The sequence below is a fragment of the Salvelinus alpinus genome, chromosome 8, assembly GCF_045679555.1.
Source record: "Salvelinus alpinus chromosome 8, SLU_Salpinus.1, whole genome shotgun sequence".
NCBI classification, from domain to species: Eukaryota; Metazoa; Chordata; class Actinopteri; order Salmoniformes; family Salmonidae; genus Salvelinus; species Salvelinus alpinus.
Window position 1 is genome coordinate 71,984,628 of NC_092093.1, and position 20,614 is coordinate 72,005,241.

Consider the following 20,614-nt stretch of genomic DNA (forward strand, 5'->3'; position numbering starts at 1 on the left):
GGTCTTCCCCACCCTAGAAAAATAAACATCAATTATTTGTCACTAAGGGCAATTACACAATTACGTGCAAAAAGGGATTCTAAAACTTTCACGAGGCTGTTTTCCCTACTGCAGATAAAGGTACTGTAAGAACTCTTTCAACAATAGTTGATAGACATAGTTTCCCCTTTGAAATACAAAACAAGATTAAAAAACACTCTTGTTCATGTTTAAGTGACACACACACACACACACACACACACACACACACACACACACACACACACACACACACACACACACACACACACACACACACACACACACCTGCTGTGGCTAAATAAGCTATTGTCTCTTAGTCACACAATCACTGTCCTTTTATCTCTGTGGAAATCATCTCATCCTGCTTTTCATCCGTCTGAATTAGATTACATAACATAAGATCAATTGTCTGAACCCCTTCAAAGGCAAGTCTTCATATGTTAAAGATGAAATATGTTTTATTGTCACATACACCAGATAGTTGCAGTGAAATGTGTTGTTTTACAGGGTCAGCCATAGTAGTCCAGCTCTGTCTTATCCTGCAATGGTAGTCTTACTGATCTGGTGGGACTGACTGACTGACTGACTTACTTACTGACTATGACTGACTGACAGACTATGACTGCCTTGACTGACTGACTATGACTGCCTTGACTGACTGACTATGACTGACTGACTGACTGACTGACTGACAGACTGACAGACAGACAATGACTGCCTTGACTGACAGACAATGACTGCCTTGACTGACAGACTATGACTGACTATGACTGCCTTGACTGACTGACTATGACTGACTGACTGACTGACAGACTGACAGACAGACAATGACTGCCTTGACTGACAGACTATGACTGACTATGACTGACAGACTATGACTGACAGACTGACAGACTATGACTGACTATGACTGACTGACTATGACTGACTGACTGACTGACTGACTGACTATGACTGACTGACTATGACTGACTATGACTGACTGACTGACTGACTATGACTGACTGACTGACTGATTATGACTGTGAGATCTACTGTCCTGGGCCCAGATTCACAAAACTGTCTTTGGGAAGACATTTCTTCTTAACTGTGTCACGAACCGGCTCAAAGCCCGTAACAAAAGGGAGACAACGTGGAGATAAGGAGTAACAAAACATATATTTATTAAATAAAGTAAACTAAGTACTATATACAATGGTGTGTGTAATCAGTAATCAGTAGTGTAAGTGAGTGTTTAGCATGCATGAATGTGATAATGCAGGGTGTTGAAAGGTGCCAAAGCAAACAACCAAAAACCACCAAGATACACAACAAAATCTATCAAGGTGTCTGCATGGAGAGAGTCTCTTCCATGAATGGGGAAGTGGTGTATTTATCCTGGGACACACTGGGCCCAGGTGTTTCCCATGTAGCTGACGACCCTCCCAACTCCGCCCACCGGCATCCTAATAAGGAAACAAGAACAAAGAGAGAATACGGCAGACAGAGTGGGAGGGTCGTCACAAGCAAAGTTGCTATTCCTCAAAGGTTCTTGGAAATGTTCTTGCGCTATTTGTTATGTTTCTCCTTAAGTAAAAAGTTAAGAAGAAATTAGATTCTTGAAAATATTACTTATTGGAAATGTTCTTCATTCCAAGATAGCTAAACCCTTGTCTTAAACTCAGGGCAGTGAGAGAAAAAGCCCATGAAAGCAATTTAACATCTTTAATTCACTCACAAACTTGGTCTAAAAGTTTCAGTATTGATTATTTTAAACCCAAGAACATGTTTTAGAACAGTAATCTCAGTAAGAAATATGCTAACGTGATTGCCGTTGCTAGCTAGATAGATAGCTTAAACTGTTGCCTAGCAGCGAACATCTTCAGAAGATTTGTAAGAAGATATTTGAGAAGTTCGTAAGAAAATCATTACCTTAATATATTGTTGAGGAATTGCACTTACGAACTATGTTATGAACTTCTTATTTTTTTCTTTAGAAACTTCTTAAGTTTTTGCATAAGAAGTGTTTTGTGAATCTGGGCCCTGGTCTTCTTATGATGCCGTGAGCTGAAGTCTGCTCTCTATTGTACACTCCGTGATCAAACTTTGTGGTTGGTACGGAGTAATATGCTGACCTGGTTTTTAATGTCAGTGTTCAAAATAAGTTCAATTATAGTCAACAACTTACCATATGATCGGGTTTGAACTTCTTCTGTCAAACATTGCAAAGCTTTGTAATGATGTGTTTTCTGGTTTGTGGTTTAGATAAAGTGGGTTGAAAGTGAGCAGTATTTTAACGTCTGTATAAAAGTGGTGTTTTGTTAGAATGTGCTTGGTGTTTATGATTCATGAAGCCAAGCTATTACAGAGCACTCGCCCTAAACTGGCCCCAGAACATTCTGGAGACCTTCCCAAACACACAGCTCAGAAAGCATTAACAGCCTGTCTCAGTACAGGCGTTCATTCAAACCTGCCACGCCATCACACCACGCCCGCCTGCACGCACAGACTTACGCACACACGCACACACGCACACACACACCACCAACCACGCCAACAACCCCAGCTGGTCCCAGAAAGCCTCACTAACCGTCAATCACTCTGAGCTATTACATCATTTCCTGTTGGTCAGCCAGTCAGCCTGTCAGTCAGCCACCTAGTCAGCCATTCACCCAGCCAGTCAGTCAGTCAGTCACCTAGTCAGCCATTCACCCAGCCAGTCAGTCAGTCAGCCACCCACCCACCCAGTCAGTCAGTCACCTAGTCAGCTATCCACCCAGTCAGTCAGTCACCTAGTCAGCTATCCACCCAGTCAGTCAGTCAGCCACCTAGTCAACCATTCACCCAGTCAGTCAGTCAGCCACCTAGTCAGCCATTCACCCAGTCAGTCAGTCAGTCACCTAGTCAACCATTCACCCAGTCAGTCAGTCAGTCACCTAGTCAACCATTCACCCAGTCAGTCAGTCAGTCACCTAGTCAGCCATTCACCCAGTCAGTCACCTAGTCAACCATTCACCCAGTCAGTCAGTCAGCCACCTAGTCAGCCATTCACCCAGTCAGTCAGTCAGTCAGCCACCTAGTCAGCCATTCACCCAGTCAGTCAGCCACCTAGTCAGCCATTCACCCAGTCAGTCAGCCACCTAGTCAGCCATTCACCCAGTCAGTCAGCCACCTAGTCAACCATTCACCCAGTCAGTCAGCCACCTAGTCAGCCATTCACCCAGTCAGTCAGTCAGTCAGTCAGCCACCTAGTCAGCCATTCACCCAGTCAGTCAGTCAGCCACCTAGTCAGCCATTCACCCAGTCAGTCAGTCAGCCACCTAGTCAACCATTCACCCAGTCAGTCAGTCAGCCACCTAGTCAGCCATTCACCCAGTCAGTCAGTCAGCCACCTAGTCAGCCATTCACCCAGTCAGTCAGTCAGCCACCTAGTCAACCATTCACCCAGTGTCACGGTTCTCTAAAGTAGAACCCAGAAGCAGACCAGGACAAGGAGAGTAAGACGAAGGTGAGTATTTATTTACAAGTTTAAATGTAGTGATAGAAAAATCCAAGTAGCGGAGCGGGCAGCGGAGGTGAGTTGATGGAATTGAGTAAGCAGATCCAAGGAAGTAACTGAAGTCACCGACGACCAGGTAGGGATGGGATGAGTGTTCCGGGTGAATGATGTTCATGGCTAACGATCCGGCAGGGAATGGATGTCAGGTCAGCGCTTATGAAGTGGAGGGGTGATGATCAGGACCAGGTGTGCAGATAGCTGATGGGATACAGGTGCGGGTACTCAGAGATCCTCCAACTAGCTACGTCGCCCGGCAACCAGACAGGGTGCGTTCCAGGACACCGGAAAAAACACTCCAGGACAGAACACAGGCAAAAACAGACTCAGGAAGCGGGATTCGTGACATTACCCCCCCTCCGACGAACGCCACCGGGCGTACTACCCGGAGGGCCAGGGTGAAGGCGGTAGAAGTCACGAAGCAGGTCAGCATCAAGGATCTGACGCCGAGGAATCCAACTCCTCTCCTCTGGACCATATCCTTCCCAATCCACAAGATACTGGAACCCTCGACCCCGCCGTCTGGAGTCCATGATGCGGTGCACCGTGTAGGCAGGACCACCTCCGATCATCCGAGGGGGAGGAGGACGAGGAGGAGGGGGCAACAGAGGACTGAGGAGAACCGGCTTGAGGCAGGAGACATGAAAGGTGGGGTGTACTCTAAGCGTTGCAGGCAACTTGAGTCGAACCACAACAGGATTAATGATTCTCTCTACCACAAACGGACCAATGAACTTCTGTGACAGTTTCTTCGACTCAGTCCGTAGAGGAAGATCCCGTGTAGCCAACCAAACCTTATCTCCGACGGTATAAGCGGGAGCAGGAATACGGCGACGATTCGCCTGGATCTGATACCGGTCCGAAACTCTAAGGAGTGCCTTCCTGGCCCGATGCCAGGTCCGGTGGCAACGACGAATGTAGGCCTGGACAGAGGGACCCGAGAGATCCCTCTCCTGAGAAGGAAACAAGGGAGGTTGGTAACCATACAGGCACTGGAAGGGAGACATCCCAGTTGCAGATGAAGGGAGAGTATTATGGGCATACTCGACCCAGGGTAACTGAGAGGACCAAGAGGTGGGATCAGAGGAGACAAGACAGCACAGCGTGGACTCCATCTTCTGGTTGGCTCTCTCCGCCTGACCATTAGATTGGGGGTGAAAACCAGATGTGAGACTGACTGTAGCTTCAATGGCCAAACAGAAAGATCTCCAGACAGCAGAGGTAAACTGAGGACCACGGTCAGAAACAATGTCACTGGGCAATCCGTGGACCCTGAAAACCTCCCTAACAAGGATCTCGGACGTCTCAGTGGCAGATGGAAGCTTGGAGATGGGGACAAAGTGAGCGAACTTACTGAATCTGTCCACAATGGTCAGAATGACCGTGTTCCCAACAGAAGAGGGCAACCCCGTGACAAAGTCCAGGGCCAGATGCGACCAAGGTCGCCAGGGAATAGGTAGGGGGTGAAGAAGCCCAAAGCTGGGCCGATTGGTACTTTTATTCTGCGCACAAACAGGACAAGCGGCAACAAACCTCCGGGTATCTTCTCCCATGGCAGGCCACCAAAATCGTCTGCGCAGTAGCGCCATAGTCCGGGAAACGCCAGGGTGACAAGCTATCTTGCTGGCGTGGGACCACTGAAGGACATCAGAACGGACCGACTCAGGCACGAACAACCGACCGGGTGGACCGTTACCGGGGCCGGGCTGCGTCCGAAGGGCCGCCATCACATCCTCCTCAATCCTCCATGTAACGGCTCCCACGACAAGGTTCTGGGGAATAATCGTCTCAGTCTTGGCCCCACTCTCCTCCGTCTTGGAGAACATCCGGGACAAGGCGTCCGCCTTGCCGTTCTTCGACCCAGGTCGGAACGTCAGGGAAAAATTGAAGTGTCCAAAAAACAAAGCCCACCTGGCCTGACGGGAGTTGAGACGTTTAGCCGATTGCACGTAAGCCAGATTCTTGTGGTCAGTCCAGACCACAAACGGTTGCTCCGCTCCCTCCAACCAGTGACGCCACTCCTCCAAGGCAAGCTTCACAGCGAGAAGCTCCCGGTTACCCACATCGTAGTTTCTCTCAGCTGGTGAAAGACGACCAGAGTAGAAGGCGCAGGGATGGAGTTTACCGTCAGTGGAGCTACGCTGGGACAGGATGGCGCCCACCCCCACATCAGATGCGTCCACCTCAACAACAAACTGACGGGAAGTGTCAGGTTGAGAGAGAATCGGGGCGTTGGTGAATCGGCTCTTCAAGTTCAGAAATGCTCGGTCTGCCTCAGGAGTCCAACAGAAAATTCTGGTGCAAGACGTCAGAGCAGTTAAAGGGGCGGCCACCCGGCTGTAATCACGGATAAACCTCCGATAGAAGTTCGCAAATCCCAGGAATCTCTGGAGCTGCAATCTCGTACCGGGCCGGGCCCAATCCCGAACCGCCCGAACCTTCTCTTGATCCATCTTGATCTCACCCCTGGAGATGATGTACCCGAGGAAGGATGTAGTGTGGACGTGAAAATCACACTTCTCTGCCTTCACAAACAGACGGTTCTCCAATAACCGCTGCAGGACCTGCTTAACATGCTGGATGTGGCTGGAAAGCTCCTTGGAGAAAATCAGGATGTCATCCAGGTAAACGAACACAAACAGACCGATCATATCCCTCAGCACGTCATTCACCAAACTTTGGAACACTGCTGGAGCGTTGGAAAGTCCAAACGGCATCACCTGGTACTCGAAATGTCCCATAGGTGTATTGAACCCAGTCAACCACTCGTCCCCCTCTTTGATCCGAACCAGATGATACGCATTGCGTAGATCAAGCTTCGTAAACACAGTAGCACCCTGTAAAGAATCGAAAGCGGAGCTCATCAAGGGCAGGGGGTACTTGTTCTTGACCGTAATATCTTTCAACGCCCGATAATCAATACACGGTCGAAGAGAGCCATCCTTCTTACTCACAAAATAAAATCCAGCTCCCAGGGGTGATGACGAGGGACGAATGAGACCTGCAGCAAGAGACTCCTTTATGTAGGTCTCCAGGGCTTCCCGCTCAGGTCGAGAGATACTGTATAACCGTCCCTTGGGAAAGGCAGCTCCAGGGAACAGATTAATCGTACAATCATAAGGTCGGTGGGGAGGAAGTGACTGAGCCTTCTGCTTACTGAACACCTCACCCAACTCGTGATATGTTTCAGGAACCAGGGACAAATCAGGAGGAGCAGACTCCCTGACCCGACTGGGGACAGCATGAGAACAGGCAGTCCTGAGGCAGTTAGCATGGCACTCAATGCTCCAACTAGTTACCTTTCCAGTCGCCCAATCGAACGAGGGATTGTGTTCTCTTAGCCAGGGGTATCCAAGAACCAGAGGAACATGGGGGGAAGGCAAAATGAAAAAAGAAATAACCTCTGAATGATTCCCCGACAACAACATCTTAACCGGTTCAGTCCTCATAGTGATCCGTGCCAGACTACTGCCGTTCAGATATTACCTCGTTGAGCTCTACCACGCAGCAGTTCAATAACAAAAGCTATCCTAGCCTTGTCTGTGGCGTAAGAGTGGGGCTGCAGATCAAACACTAAACCACATTGCATAAGAAATGAACGGCATCTTCCCAAATCCCCTTCCTATTTATCAGGCGTCGGTACCTTGGGCTCACGGAAGGAAACCGCTCCAGAAGCGGCAGGTGAGAGGGGTGAAACAGGTGGTGGAGAATCCGCCGGCAAACTGAGCTGATCCTGGATACTCGCCAAGCTAGCAGAGAAGTTCTGGACTGAAATCGCTATCTCCTGTAGCGCCGTGCTGTGTTGTCCCAATATCTTCCCCTGATGGGTAATGGCATGTCGAACGGAGTCCAGGTCCGCTGGGTTCATTCCTGGCCGGATCGTTCTGTCACGGTTCTCTAAAGTAGAACCCAGAAGCAGACCAGGACAAGGAGAGTAAGACGAAGGTGAGTATTTATTTACAAGTTTAAATGTAGTGATAGAAAAATCCAAGTAGCGGAGCGGGCAGCGGAGGTGAGTTGATGGAATTGAGTAAGCAGATCCAAGGAAGTAACTGAAGTCACCGACGACCAGGTAGGGATGGGATGAGTGTTCCGGGTGAATGATGTTCATGACTAACGATCCGGCAGGGAATGGATGTCAGGTCAGCGCTTATGAAGTGGAGGGGTGATGATCAGGACCAGGTGTGCAGATAGCTGATGGGATACAGGTGCGGGTACTCAGAGATCCTCCAACTAGCTACGTCGCCCGGCAACCAGACAGGGTGCGTTCCAGGACACCGGAAAAAACACTCCAGGACAGAACACAGGCAAAAACAGACTCAGGAAGCGGGATTCGTGACACCCAGTCAGTCAGTCAGTCACCTAGTCAACCATTCACCCAGTCAGTCAGTCAGCCACCTAGTCAACCATTCACCCAGTCAGTCAGTCAGTCAGTCACCTAGTCAGCCATTCACCCAGTCAGTCAGTCAGCCACCTAGTCAACCATTCACCCAGTCAGTCAGTCAGCCACCTAGTCAGCCATTCATCCAGTCAGTCAGTCAGCCACCTAGTCAACCATTCACCCAGTCAGTCAGTCAGTCACCTAGTCAACCATTCACCCAGTCAGTCAGTCAGCCACCTAGTCAACCATTCACCCAGTCAGTCAGTCAGTCAGTCACCTAGTCAGCCATTCACCCAGTCAGTCAGTCAGCCACCTAGTCAACCATTCACCCAGTCAGTCAGTCAGCCACCTAGTCAGCCATTCATCCAGTCAGTCAGTCAGCCACCTAGTCAACCATTCACCCAGTCAGTCAGCCACCTAGTCAACCATTCACCCAGTCAGTCAGCCACCTAGTCAGCCATTCACCCAGTCAGTCAGCCACTTAGTCAACCATTCACCCAGTCAGTCAGTCAGCCACCTAGTCAACCATTCACCCAGTCAGTCAGCCACCTAGTCAGCCATTCACCCAGTCAGTCAGTCAGCCACCTAGTCAACCATTCACCCAGTCAGTCAGTCAGCCACCTCGTCAGCCATTCACCCAGTCAGTCAGTCAGCCACCTAGTCAGCCATTCACCCAGTCAGTCAGTCAGTCACCTAGTCAACCATTCACCCAGTCAGTCAGTCACCTAGTCAGCCATTCACCCAGTCAGTCAGTCAGTCAGTCACCTAGTCAGCCATTCACCCAGTCAGTCAGTCACCTAGTCAGCCATTCACCCAGTCAGTCAGTCAGTCTAGTCAACCATTCACCCAGCAAGTCAGTCAGTCAGCCAGCTAGTCAGCCATCTAGTCAGTCACCTAGTCAACCAGCCACCCAGCCATTCGGCCAGTCAGTCAACCACCTAGCCAGTCAGCCAGTCAGTTAATAACCTAGTCAGCCAGTCAGTCAATCAGCCACCAAGCCAGCCACCCAGCCAGTCAACCAGCTAGTCAGCCATCTAGTCAGCCAGCCAGTCAGTCAGCCACCTAGCCAGCCAGCCACCCAGCCAGTCAGCCACTTAGTCAGCCATCTAGTCAGCCACCAAGCCAGTCAGCCAGCCAGCCACCCAGCCAGTCAGCCAGTCATCCAGTCAGCTAGTTAGCCAGGCAGCCAGCGACCCAGCCAGTCAGCCTGTCAGCCAGTCAGTCAGCCAGTCTGCCAGCCAGCCAGTGTGCTTCCCAATGGGACCAACAGGCAGAAGATGACCTTATAATCAGATCTACAATCAGTTGACTCTCCTGCGATCCTAGCCTTCAAAACCAAGAGGACAGAAGCAGAACTAACCCTCAGAATTCAGCCTAGTGCTCCAGGGTGACTCAGTACAGGTTCATGCTCTAGTGAGATATTAGATGGCGTATTCTAGACAGAACATGGGTTCATAGAAAGGTGATGCAACAGAGAAGACAGCCATAGAGAGATCAGGGTAGAGGGAGAATAGGGGGAGAGTGAGAGGGGGGACCCCCTGTGGAGACTGTCTCACAGGCTGCATACGCTGCATGACTATGTCTAGAGCCAAACACTCCAACATCTCAGTGTGGGCCTAGCGTCTACTGGTACTGAAAAGTCTTCTCCTTTTCATGCCACATTCAAAGGACAACGGCCTTTGCTTTCAAAGGAACACAAAGGACACACACGCACAAACACATTTAGAATAGTGAAAATTCACTTTGTCTGAGGAATACAGAGAATTAGTGTAGAGGGTCTATGACCCTAATATGATGTACTATCTCACTCCATTATTATCTGAAGGCTATAGGCCCATAAACGTATCCAATGGTAGCCAAGGTTGCGAGCCTTGCATCACCACTCAAAATACTATAAGATGCATGTGTATAGGTTTACCGTTATTCAGTTATTAAGAGGCTAAGGAACAAAGAGCTGAAATCTTGCAATCGATGTCCTAGCAATAAATGATTGAATTAACCTTAGCTCAGAGATGCACAGTTACATGCTGACCACACTGCTCGCGTTGCAAATAAATGTACATGTTAATTAATCATTGGTCTGTGTAGCCGGGTGCTAAAATAGAACATGGTTCTACTTGTGATGCTCAACGTGCTGCAAGTCCTGCCTCTCAAATCACCTCATTGGTTTTTACGAGCATATACCCACGTGCCATCTCCTCATTGGTTTTTACGAGCATATACCCACGTGGGTGATTGAAAGATGAACTGAGGTCCACACTCCAGTCGGTTGTAGTAATGCTGTAAAGTTGGTTGCCAAGCCTTAAGGAAGGAGGAGAGATGACGAGAAACTAATTTGGTTTGCCGTTTTATCTGTGGATTAATTGTCAGAGTAGAGGACCTTGTGCATTTCAGGTAAAATCACCCAAGGTTTATATCCCAGGAAAAATTTGCTAGCAACAGAAAGCTAGCTAGCTAAATTGCCATAAATGTTTGTTTGTCCTGATTGCGTCTGGTGTGGGTGAACAAAATCAACTTGCGCGCGATAGCGCACGCTGACGCACATGTGCGTTCTGGTCAGCATGTTAGAGACTGAGCATATATGGGATGTATATTGGGAACAACATTTACCATTAGACATTTCACCAAATAATAATTCAAGGAATATTACTCAATATTACTCAATATTATCATCTATTTCAATGTAATTAGATGTATTACAGTTATGCAATAAGAAAACAATTCACAAATGGTACATCCTTTGTCTTAACAGCATGGAACATTCACCACTATGACATACACACGTACAGTATCAGTCAAAAGTTTGGACACACCTACTCATTCAAGGGTTTTTCATTATTTTTAAAAAGTTCTACATGGTCGAATAATAGTGAAGACATTAAAACTATGAAATAACACATATGGAATCATGTAGTAACCAAAAAAGTGGTAAACAAATCAAAATATATTTTATATTTGAGATTCTTCAATGTAGGCACCCTGTGCCTTGATGACAACTTTGCACACTGTTGGCATTCTCTCAACCAGCTTCACCTGGAATGCTTTTCCCACATATGCTGAGCACTTGTTGGCTGCTTTTCCTTCACTCTACGGTCCAACTTATCCCAAACCATCTCAATTGGGTTGAGGTCGGGTGATTGTGGATGCCAGGTCATCTGATGCAGCACTCCATCACTCTCCTTCTTGGTCAAATAGCCTTTACACAGCCTGGAGGTGTGTTGGGTCATTGTCCTGTTGAAAAACAAATGATACTCCCACTAAGCGTAAACCAGATGGGATGGCGTATAGCTGCAGAATGCTGTGGTAGCTTTGCTGGTTAAGTGTGCCTTGAATTCAAAATAAATCACAGACAGTGTCACCATCAAAGCACCCTCACATCATCACACCTCCTCCTCCATGCTTCACTGTGTGAAGCACACATGTGGAGATCATCCATCTCACAAAGACACAGTGGTTGGAACCAAAAATCTCAAATTTGGACTCATCAGACCAAAGGACAGATTTCCAACCAGTTTAATGTCAATTGCTCGTGTTTCTTGCCCCAAGCAAGTCTCTTCTTATTATTGGTGTCCTTTAGTAGTGGTTTCTTTGCAGCAATTCGACCATGAAGGCCTGATTCACGCAATCTCCTCTGAACAGTTGAGGAGATGTGTCTGTTACTTGAACTCTGTGAAGCATTTATTTGGGCTGCAATTTCTGAGGCTGGTAACTCTAATGAACTTATCCTCTACAGCAGCGGTAACTCTGTGTCTTCCTTTCCTGTGGCGGTCCTCATGAGTGCCGGTTTCGTCATTTGCCACTGCACTTGAAGAAACTTTCAAAGTTCTTGAAATTGTCCGGATTGACTGAACTTCACGTGTTAAAGTAATGATGGACTGTAATTTCTCTTTGCTTATTTGAGCTTTTCTTGCCATAATATGTACTTGGTATTTTACCAAATAGGGCTCTCTTCTGTATGCCACCCCTACCTTGTCACAACACAACTGATTGGCTCAAACGCAGTAAGAAGGAGAGAAATTCCACAAATTAACTTTTAACATGGCACACGTGTTAATTGAAATGCATTCCAGGTGACTACCTCATGAAGCTGGTTGAGAGAATGCCAAGAGATCAACGTTTAAACCCAGCTTTTATTCTTCCAAGAGCGCCAAATCCCAGTATCTTCCATCATATAATTAACCTCACTTTGCATGGCTCAAAACATTAAAACAGAAGGCATAAAAGTCCACACCCATTCTCTAATCTAATCATCACACCTCAACACTGTATGATAAGAGCACACCCCTGTGTTGCTCCTCTTGAACTATCCGCCGCCCGACGAACAGAATAACACAGTGTCTCTGTAACAATAAATCCATAGCACTTACAGTACAATAAAACATATCAAAATACATAGCTCTTTAAGAACTCTTGATAAAATCCAAACACTTCATTCACACAGTAACATTCATTTAGTCATTTCAAGTTTCATCAATCATCACACTTCTCCTAGTGTCAACGATTCCTTGTCTTTCTCTCTCTCTACCCCTCTCTCTTCCCTCTCTCTTTATCTCTCTCTCTCTCTCTCTTACCATCTCTCTCTCTCTCTCTCTCTCTCTCTCTCTCTCTCTCTCTCTCTCTCTCTCTCTCTCTCTCTCTCTCTCTCTCTCTCTCTCTCTCTCTCTCTCAATTCAATTCTATAGATTTATTGCCATGGGAAACATATGTTAACATTGCCAAAGCAAGTGAAATAGATAATAAACAAAAGTGAAATAAACAATAAACATTAACAGTAAACATTACACTCAAAGAAGTTCCAAAAGAATAAAGACATTTTAAATGTCATATTATGTATATATACAGTGTTGTAACGATGTCCAAATAGTTAAATTACAAAAGGGAAAATAAATAAACATAAATAAGGGTTTTATTTACAATGATGTTTATCTTCATTGGTTGCTCTTTTCTTGTGGCAACAGGTCACAAATCTGCTGTGATGGCACACTGTGGTATTTCACCCAGTAGATATGGGAGTTAATCAAAATTGGGTTTGTTTTCGAATTCTTTGTGGTTCTGTGTATTCTGAGGGAAATATGTGTCTCTAGGTTAGGAAGTGCAGCTCAGTTTCCACCTCATTTTGTGGACAGTGTGCACATAGCCTGTCTTATCTTGAGATCCAGGTCTGCCTACGGCGGCCTTTCTCAATAGCAAGGCTATGCTCACTGAGTCTGTACATAGTCAAAGCTTTCCTTAAGATTGCGTCAGTCACAGTGGTCAGGTTTTCTAGTTTGCTCTGCTTTTCTCTCTCTCTTTTCCCCTCGCTGTCCTTCTTGCTCTCCATCCCACTCCATCTCTCTGTCCGTCTGGGCCCCACAGGGCCTGCAGTCATGTTGGGGAAATACTACACCCTTATCTGACACATTGGGGCGGCAGGTAGCCTAGTGGTTAGAGTGTTGGACTAGTAACCGAAAGGTTGCAAGATTGAATCCCCGAGCTGACAAGGTAAAAATCTACCCCTGAACAAGGCAGTTAACCCACTGTTCCTAGCCGTCATTGAAAATAAAAACTTGTTCTTAACTGACTTGCCTAGTTAAATAAAGGTTAAAAAAAAGAAAGGAAAAAAAGATCAAACATTCAATAACACATTACTGTGACCACTAGTTGGGGTCAACAGCAGAATGAACCACAATGTACTTCACCTAACCCAGTCAAGTGGAGAGCAATAGTAGTATCATCAATCTGCTTTGAAACAAAGGCCAATTAAAAACTATAGATCTCTTGGCCAATATCCTGTGTGTGGTTGTGTGTGTCTATTAGTAGCGTGGCTGGGTGAGGGAACATCTAGATGAGCTAGTGTGATCAGTATTGATCAGTGAGGGCTAGTGATGAAGTGTGTGAGTCTGCGTTTACAGGCCAATAGATCATCTACAGAGAAAAAGGAAGGAATTACACCAATGAACCAACAGGAGATTTCTATGTTACGCAATATGAAGCCACTATAAGAACATGTTTGTTTAAAGTTGTTTTTTTGATCACCCAGCATACAATGCTCTTATTGTACTGTATCAGGTCAAGGGCATTGTCATTACTGACCAATTCAGCGTGAAATTACATGTCATGTGTCATACATGTCAATCACATGTTAATTGACTCACAGAGCCGAACACTACTAATTAATTTAAAGATACAATCATTGATTTTATTCTTCAACCACGTTTACACTATTGTATCGCATATTGGTCTATTTGTATTTTTGCAATTTCGTTGCTGTTTTATCTAGTAATTTATGTACCGTGATTTATTAACAGGAATCTCTATAGGGATTATAATGGGGAATGTAAGATCACTAAGGTTCACATTCAGTTTAGAGTGATTATGACATTATTTTGCATATTTATATATTTTCCCTTTCTGTAATATCAAGTTCTGTTTTTGACACTCAAGGTCTGGGTTGATGGTCACTAGACTTGATACTGAATGTTATGGATTATTCTCATATCTGTTGATAGTGATTGATGCCAGACTGAAGGTACAAGGACCTAAGACACACTGATTATTCCATGTTGTGCTGTATTAATGACATTCTTTAGCAGCTGATAAAGTCATAGCCTTTTATTTGGGTTTCCTACAAGCCTCTCGGGTTGGTGTTTAAAGAACATTTGGTGATGTCGGAAACAAGAAACAAAAATATGTTAATTCACTTTGCAATAAAACACAATTTTCTTAACTTTATGGATTATGTTGGAATGTCATGTAATCACTCACTATTTACTAGTCTTCCACAGGTCTCTTAGGTAATGCTCTACTATTGGATAACACTGCCCTCTACTGACTTAAACACAGAAGTACAACATTAATATGATCATTGCAATAACCAAGTCTATAACGTTTCCATTCATTTTCATTGCAGGTTATGGACACATTGTCCAAACTGTCCCGCACCACGATTTCAGAACAAACCGGAATAAAGTAAGTTCTGACCAAGTGTTTATTCCAATTCACAAATCAAATTGGGTTTTGTATTAGTACGTGTTTGGTGGGATGACATCGCTTTTCTTTCCAAAAGGGCTTTTCCTTCAGAGGAGAGTCTAGAAGAAGATGAGGACATCTATAACCACCTAGAAGACCTGATAGAGTAAGTCTACCTCTTGGCATATCTTACTGTCTCTTAATGGTCTACTCACAACTTTTCGTCCCTGGCTTCTTCTGGGATAAGAACACAGCTGCTAAGCTAATTGGCTGTCAGAGATGGCCAGTGGCTCTACTCACACTTACACTGTCCCAGGCTTCTGGACAAACCCACACAGAAACACAAAGAGTCACAAACCCACACAGACACACAAAGAGTCACAAACCCACACAGACAGACACACAAAGAGTCCCAACCCCACACAGACACACAAAGAGTCCCAAACCCACACAGACAGACACACTAAGAGTCACAAACCCACACAGACACACAAAGAGTCACAAACCCATGCAGACACACATGCATGCAAACATGCGCACAATCACATGTGTATGACTACGCGTAAGCTGATGATAACAACAGCAGTATAAATGTTACATTATTATAATGGTAACCCGTTTGTGTGTGTGACAGTGAGAAAGGTGTGGAGGATGAGGAGGATCTTTATGACTGTGTCTACGATGATGAAGACGGAGGAGAGATCTATGAAGATCTGATGAAGGCTGAAGCAGTCCCTCCTCCTCTGGTTAGTTCAAATCAAGTCAAATTGTATTCGTCACATGCTTCGTAAACAACAGGTGTGGACTAACAGTGAGATGCTTACTTAAGGGTCCTTTTCCAACAATGCACAGTAAAAATAGTGACACAAGGAATAAATACACATTGATAACGAATAACAATAATGAGTAAAAATAACATGGCTATATACAGGGAGTTCCAGTACTGAGTCAATGTGTATGGAGTTCTCTCTCTCTCTCTCCCCCTCTCTCTCTCTCTCGCTCTCTCTCTCTCTCTCTCTCTCTCTCTCTCTCTCTCTCTCTCTCTCTCTCTCTCTCTCCCTTACTCTCTCTCTCTCTTTCTCTCGCAATTAAATTGAAAAGGCTTTATTGCCATGAATAAAATACATACATTGCCCAAGTAAACATATAGACACATATCAAATGACACAGATGGATAATAACAGGAAAAATAATAATACTCAATGAGTAATATCAATTAACAGGAGAGTACAGTAAGAAATGAATGAGGCTAATAATGAAGTAGTGAGAATATACTCTCTGTTTACAACCAAATATCATTGAAGTTGACTTTTAGATTTTCTGTTTGGTCTTTCCAATAGGTGATATATTTTTATTTTTGCTTAGTGATAATTTAGTTGGGCCAGATATTCTGGGTGTTGTCCTGAGGCTTTGTTGGGTTGGTAGCTGGCTGAGGGGACTCTTGGGGGTCACTTGTTTTTAAATGATTATAATATTTGGTGGCTCTTTTTTTGATATTATTCAGAAGAGGGAATTGGCCTAATTCTGCTCTGCAGGTGTTGTTTTGAGTTTTCCTCTATACTCTGAGGAGGCTCTCACAGAATTCCACATGCAGGGTTTCAATTGGGTGTTTGTCTCATTTGTCAAATTCTTGCTTGGTAAGCGGACTCCACACTTCACTGCCATAAAGTGCAATTGGTTATATTATTGATTAGAATTTCTTGAGCCAGATCCAAATTGGTGTGTCTAATTTAATATATATTTTAATGGCATAGAAAGCCCTCCTTGATTTTACTTTTAGTTAATTCACGGCCAGCTTGAAGTTCCCTGTGGAGCAATTTTTTGGTCCCAAGTTTGTGTTGGTGTGTGTTCTATATGAATCGAGCCCAGTAAAAAAGCTTCCCTGACATCTAGACCTTTTCTGCCGTAACATAATGTTTGTCTTCTTGAAATTGACTGTCATTGCCCAAGTCTGACAGAACTGTTGCAGATGATCTAGTTGTTGCTGTAGCTCCTATTTTGTCGGTGACAGCAGTACCAGACAATTTGCGTACAGGAGGCATTTTATTCCTGTGTCTTTAAGAGTGAGACCGGGGGCTGTTGATTGCTCAAGCTTTTTGTCCAATTCATTTATATAGATCTTAAATTGACTTGAGCTCACGTTGTTCCCCTATGTAACTCCGCGCCCTTGGGAAAATACATCTGTATGTTGACTGCACACTTGTTATTTGGGTACATAGATTTGTTGACATGTGTTTTTCCACCCACACCACTTTCAATGAATAACTCAACTCAAGTAAACCAAGCTTATATTTTGGGTTCTGATGAGGTATGACAGTTAAACTAAGCTCATGAGGCATTTATAAGTTATATTGTTCAAGAATCAATAGGTACATATCATACATTTATAAGTCAAAAAATGGATGTAGCAGGTATGGATTCCAGCTTTAAGGCTCTGCTTTGACAGCTGTGTGTGTGTGTGTGTGTGTGTGTGTGTGTGTGTGTGTGTGTGTGTGTGTGTGTGTGTGTGTGTGTGTGTGTGTGTGTGTGTGTGTGTGTGTGTGTGTGTGTGTGTGTGTGTGTGTGTGTGTGTGTGTGTGTGTGTGTGTGTGTGTGCGCGCGCGTGCGTGCGTGCGTGCGTGCGTGCGTGCGGGATCGTTACAGAAGCAGGTAGAGACAGACATCAGGAGCTGCTGTCTGACAGAGATCAAGCAGACTGAGGAGAAGTACACAGAGACTCTGGACTCCATAGAGAAGGTAAGGTGTTACTGCCAAATACCTCCCCTACCCCTCTGGTGCTACAACCAAATACCGCCCCCTTCATACTGTATTCTCACAATGCTCTTCGTTCATTAACCATTCCGTTCATGACCTTATGAAAACCGTCCCTTATGTAGGCAGACACTATTTAAGATTACGATTGTTCTGATAAATCACTTGTGTCGTGCAACAAGTCATTATTTGGCTGACCCAAATAATGTTAATAATGTTTAGTTCCCGTAAACATGCAGCAACTGCTTACCTACCTCTCCTGTTTAAGTGGAACCAACCCACTCACTCTTTTTCTTCCGCTCTGTTTTTCCCATCCAGTATTTTATGGCACCTCTTACGACATTCCTGTCCTCGGAGGAGATGAAGAACGTGTTTGTCAACATTCCGGTAAGTTACAGGACAGAAACCCCAACCATCCACATGTAGATGGTACAGATAGAGATTGCAGTGACATTTTAGTCATTTAGCAGACGCTCTTATTCCAGATTGACTTACAGTCAGTGATTTAACTTGCTATGTTGAGTAGTAAAAAAGCCAACACATATCACAGTTATTGCAAGTAGACCCTTCTCCAAAATATTAGCTAATAACTGTTGTCCCAAGCACTATGGGTCTTCAGTGTTTGTTTGTCATGGACTGTTGTGGTGTTTCAGGACCTGGTTAAAGTTCACAAGAGTCTCATGGTGGAGATCCAAGACTCTGTCCACCATAAAAGTGCTCAGAACATCTACCAGATCTTCATCAACTACAAAGAGAGGTACAATTCCACAGAACTATCCCACTGGGCACAGACGTCAGTTCAACGTCTATTTTTGATATACATTTGGTTGTAAATCATGAATTCGACGTGAAATCAACAACAACAAAAAATCACATTGGATTTAGGTAAAAAGTTACATGAAAAAAATACGAAATTCCCAGTTTTCCGTGTTGAAACAGCGTTGATTGAACCAGCCTTGGTTTTCTGTCTCGTTCTCTCAATCTCTTGTTCTTCGTTCCTGGTTTTCTCTCTCTCTCTCTCTCTCTCTCTCTCTCTCTCTCTCTCTCTCTCTCTCTCTCTCTCTCTCTCTCTCTCTCTCTCTCTCTCTCTCTCTCTCTCTCTCTCTCTCTCTCTCTCTCTCTCGCTCTCTTTATTGGCCTGGGAAACATATATTTACAAATTAAATACACAATAAATAAAAATGAAATAAACAAGGGAACATTAATAAACATTAGACCCAAAGTTTCAAAGAATATAGACATTTAAAATGTTATATTATTGGCTATGTACAGTGTTGTAACAATGTGCAAGTAGTTGAAGTATGACAGGGAAAATAAATAAACAGATAAATATAGGTTGTTTGTGCTCCATTTGTTGCCGTTTTCTCATGGCAACGGGCCACAAGTCTTGCTGCTGTGACTGCACACGGAGGTATTTCACCTAACAGATATGGGAGTTTATCAATGTTTGAGTTGTTTTCAAATTGTTTGTGGGTCTGTGTGACCTGTGGGAAATATGTGTCTCTAATGTGGTCATACATTTGGCAGGAGGTTAGGAAGTGCAGCTCAGTTTCCACCTCATCAGTGTGCACATAGCCTGTCATCTCTCGAAAGCCAGGTTTGCCTATGGCGGCCTCTCTCTGTATATAGTCAATGATTTTCTTAATTGAGGGTCAGTCACAGTGTTCAGGTATTCTGCTACTGTGTACTCTTAGTTTAGGGACAGATAGCATTCTAGTTTACTGTGTGTTTTGGTTGATTCTTTCCCGTGTATAGTTATCTTTTTGCTTTCTCATAATTTGGTTGGGTCTAAATGTGTTTCTGTCCTGGGGATCTGTGGGGTCTGTTTGTGTTTGTGAACAGAGCCTCAGAACCAGCTGGCTGAGGGGACTCTTCTCTCTGTAGGGGATGGCTTTGTGGTTGAATGTGTGGGCATCGCTATCTTTTAGGTGGTTGTAGAATTTAACAGCTCTTTTCTGGATTTTGATAACTAGTAGGTGTAGTTCTAATTCTCCTCTGCATGCATTGTTTGGGGTTTTACATTGTACACAAAGTATATTTTTGCGGAATTCTGCATGCAGAGTCTCAATTGACTGTTTGAATTCTTGGTTGGTGAGTGGACCCCAGACCTCACAACCATAGAGGGCAATGGGTTCGATAGCTTATTAAAATTTTATCCTAATGAGTTTTATGTTCTGATGGCATAGAAAGCCCTTCTTGCACTGTCTCTTAGATCGTTCACAGCCTTGTGGAAGTTACCTGTGGTGTTGATGTTTAGGCCCGAGGTAGGGTTAGGGTTAGGGACCATCATTTTAGTCTTACTGAGATTCACTGTCAGGGCCCAAGTCATGGCCCAAGCCCAAGTCTCTCTCTCTCGCTCTCAATTTCTTTCACCTCAACAATACTGACTTTAATATACTGATATCTTTTACAGATTGCTAATATATGGGAAATACTGTAGCCATGTAGAAACGGCCATCGTTGCTTTGGATGACATCTGCAAACACAGAGAGGACATCCGAATGAAGCTGGAGGTAAAGTCTGCATCAGTCTAAATCAGTGGTCAGATACAGCCATCTAGTGTTTACCAAAGGTATTACAGGCCATGGCACACCAACTGCAATTTTTATTATTTTTTTAAATTAATAAGTACTATATTTTTTCTCTAAATTAATATGTTTTGTGTTATATTGCAGTGACAGTTCAAATACCATGCAGTATGATTTATTTATTGTGTTTGCCAGGAATGTGCGAAGAGAGCCAACTATGGAAAGTTTACACTGAGGGATCTGCTAGTTGTCCCTATGCAGCGGGTACTGAAGTATCACCTTCTTCTACAGGTAAGATATATATCTTCAGAGAGCTGAGAATGACTTCCATTCAACCGTTACCTCAGTACCAGGAATAAAGCTGCACTACTGACTATCACCAGTGGAGGCACAGTTACCCATGTTTAAATCATACACTAGGCCTGGGGCCTGTTGCACAAAACTAGGATA

The 20,614-nt window shown here is 44.7% G+C and overlaps 1 protein-coding gene across 2 annotated transcripts in view; it reads left to right on the top strand.

Moving 5' to 3' along the window:
* LOC139583652 (guanine nucleotide exchange factor VAV3) overlaps positions 1 to 20,614 on the top strand; it is a 143,147-nt gene that overhangs the window by 65,229 nt on the left and 57,304 nt on the right. For both annotated transcript variants that reach the window (XM_071414942.1, XM_071414943.1), the window contains exons 3-10: positions 14,827 to 14,885; positions 14,983 to 15,051; positions 15,520 to 15,631; positions 17,529 to 17,621; positions 17,955 to 18,023; positions 18,290 to 18,393; positions 20,050 to 20,149; positions 20,360 to 20,455. In XM_071414942.1, the coding sequence (XP_071271043.1) occupies positions 14,827 to 14,885; positions 14,983 to 15,051; positions 15,520 to 15,631; positions 17,529 to 17,621; positions 17,955 to 18,023; positions 18,290 to 18,393; positions 20,050 to 20,149; positions 20,360 to 20,455 (702 nt within the window). The remainder of the gene's footprint in view (positions 1 to 14,826; positions 14,886 to 14,982; positions 15,052 to 15,519; positions 15,632 to 17,528; positions 17,622 to 17,954; positions 18,024 to 18,289; positions 18,394 to 20,049; positions 20,150 to 20,359; positions 20,456 to 20,614) is intronic.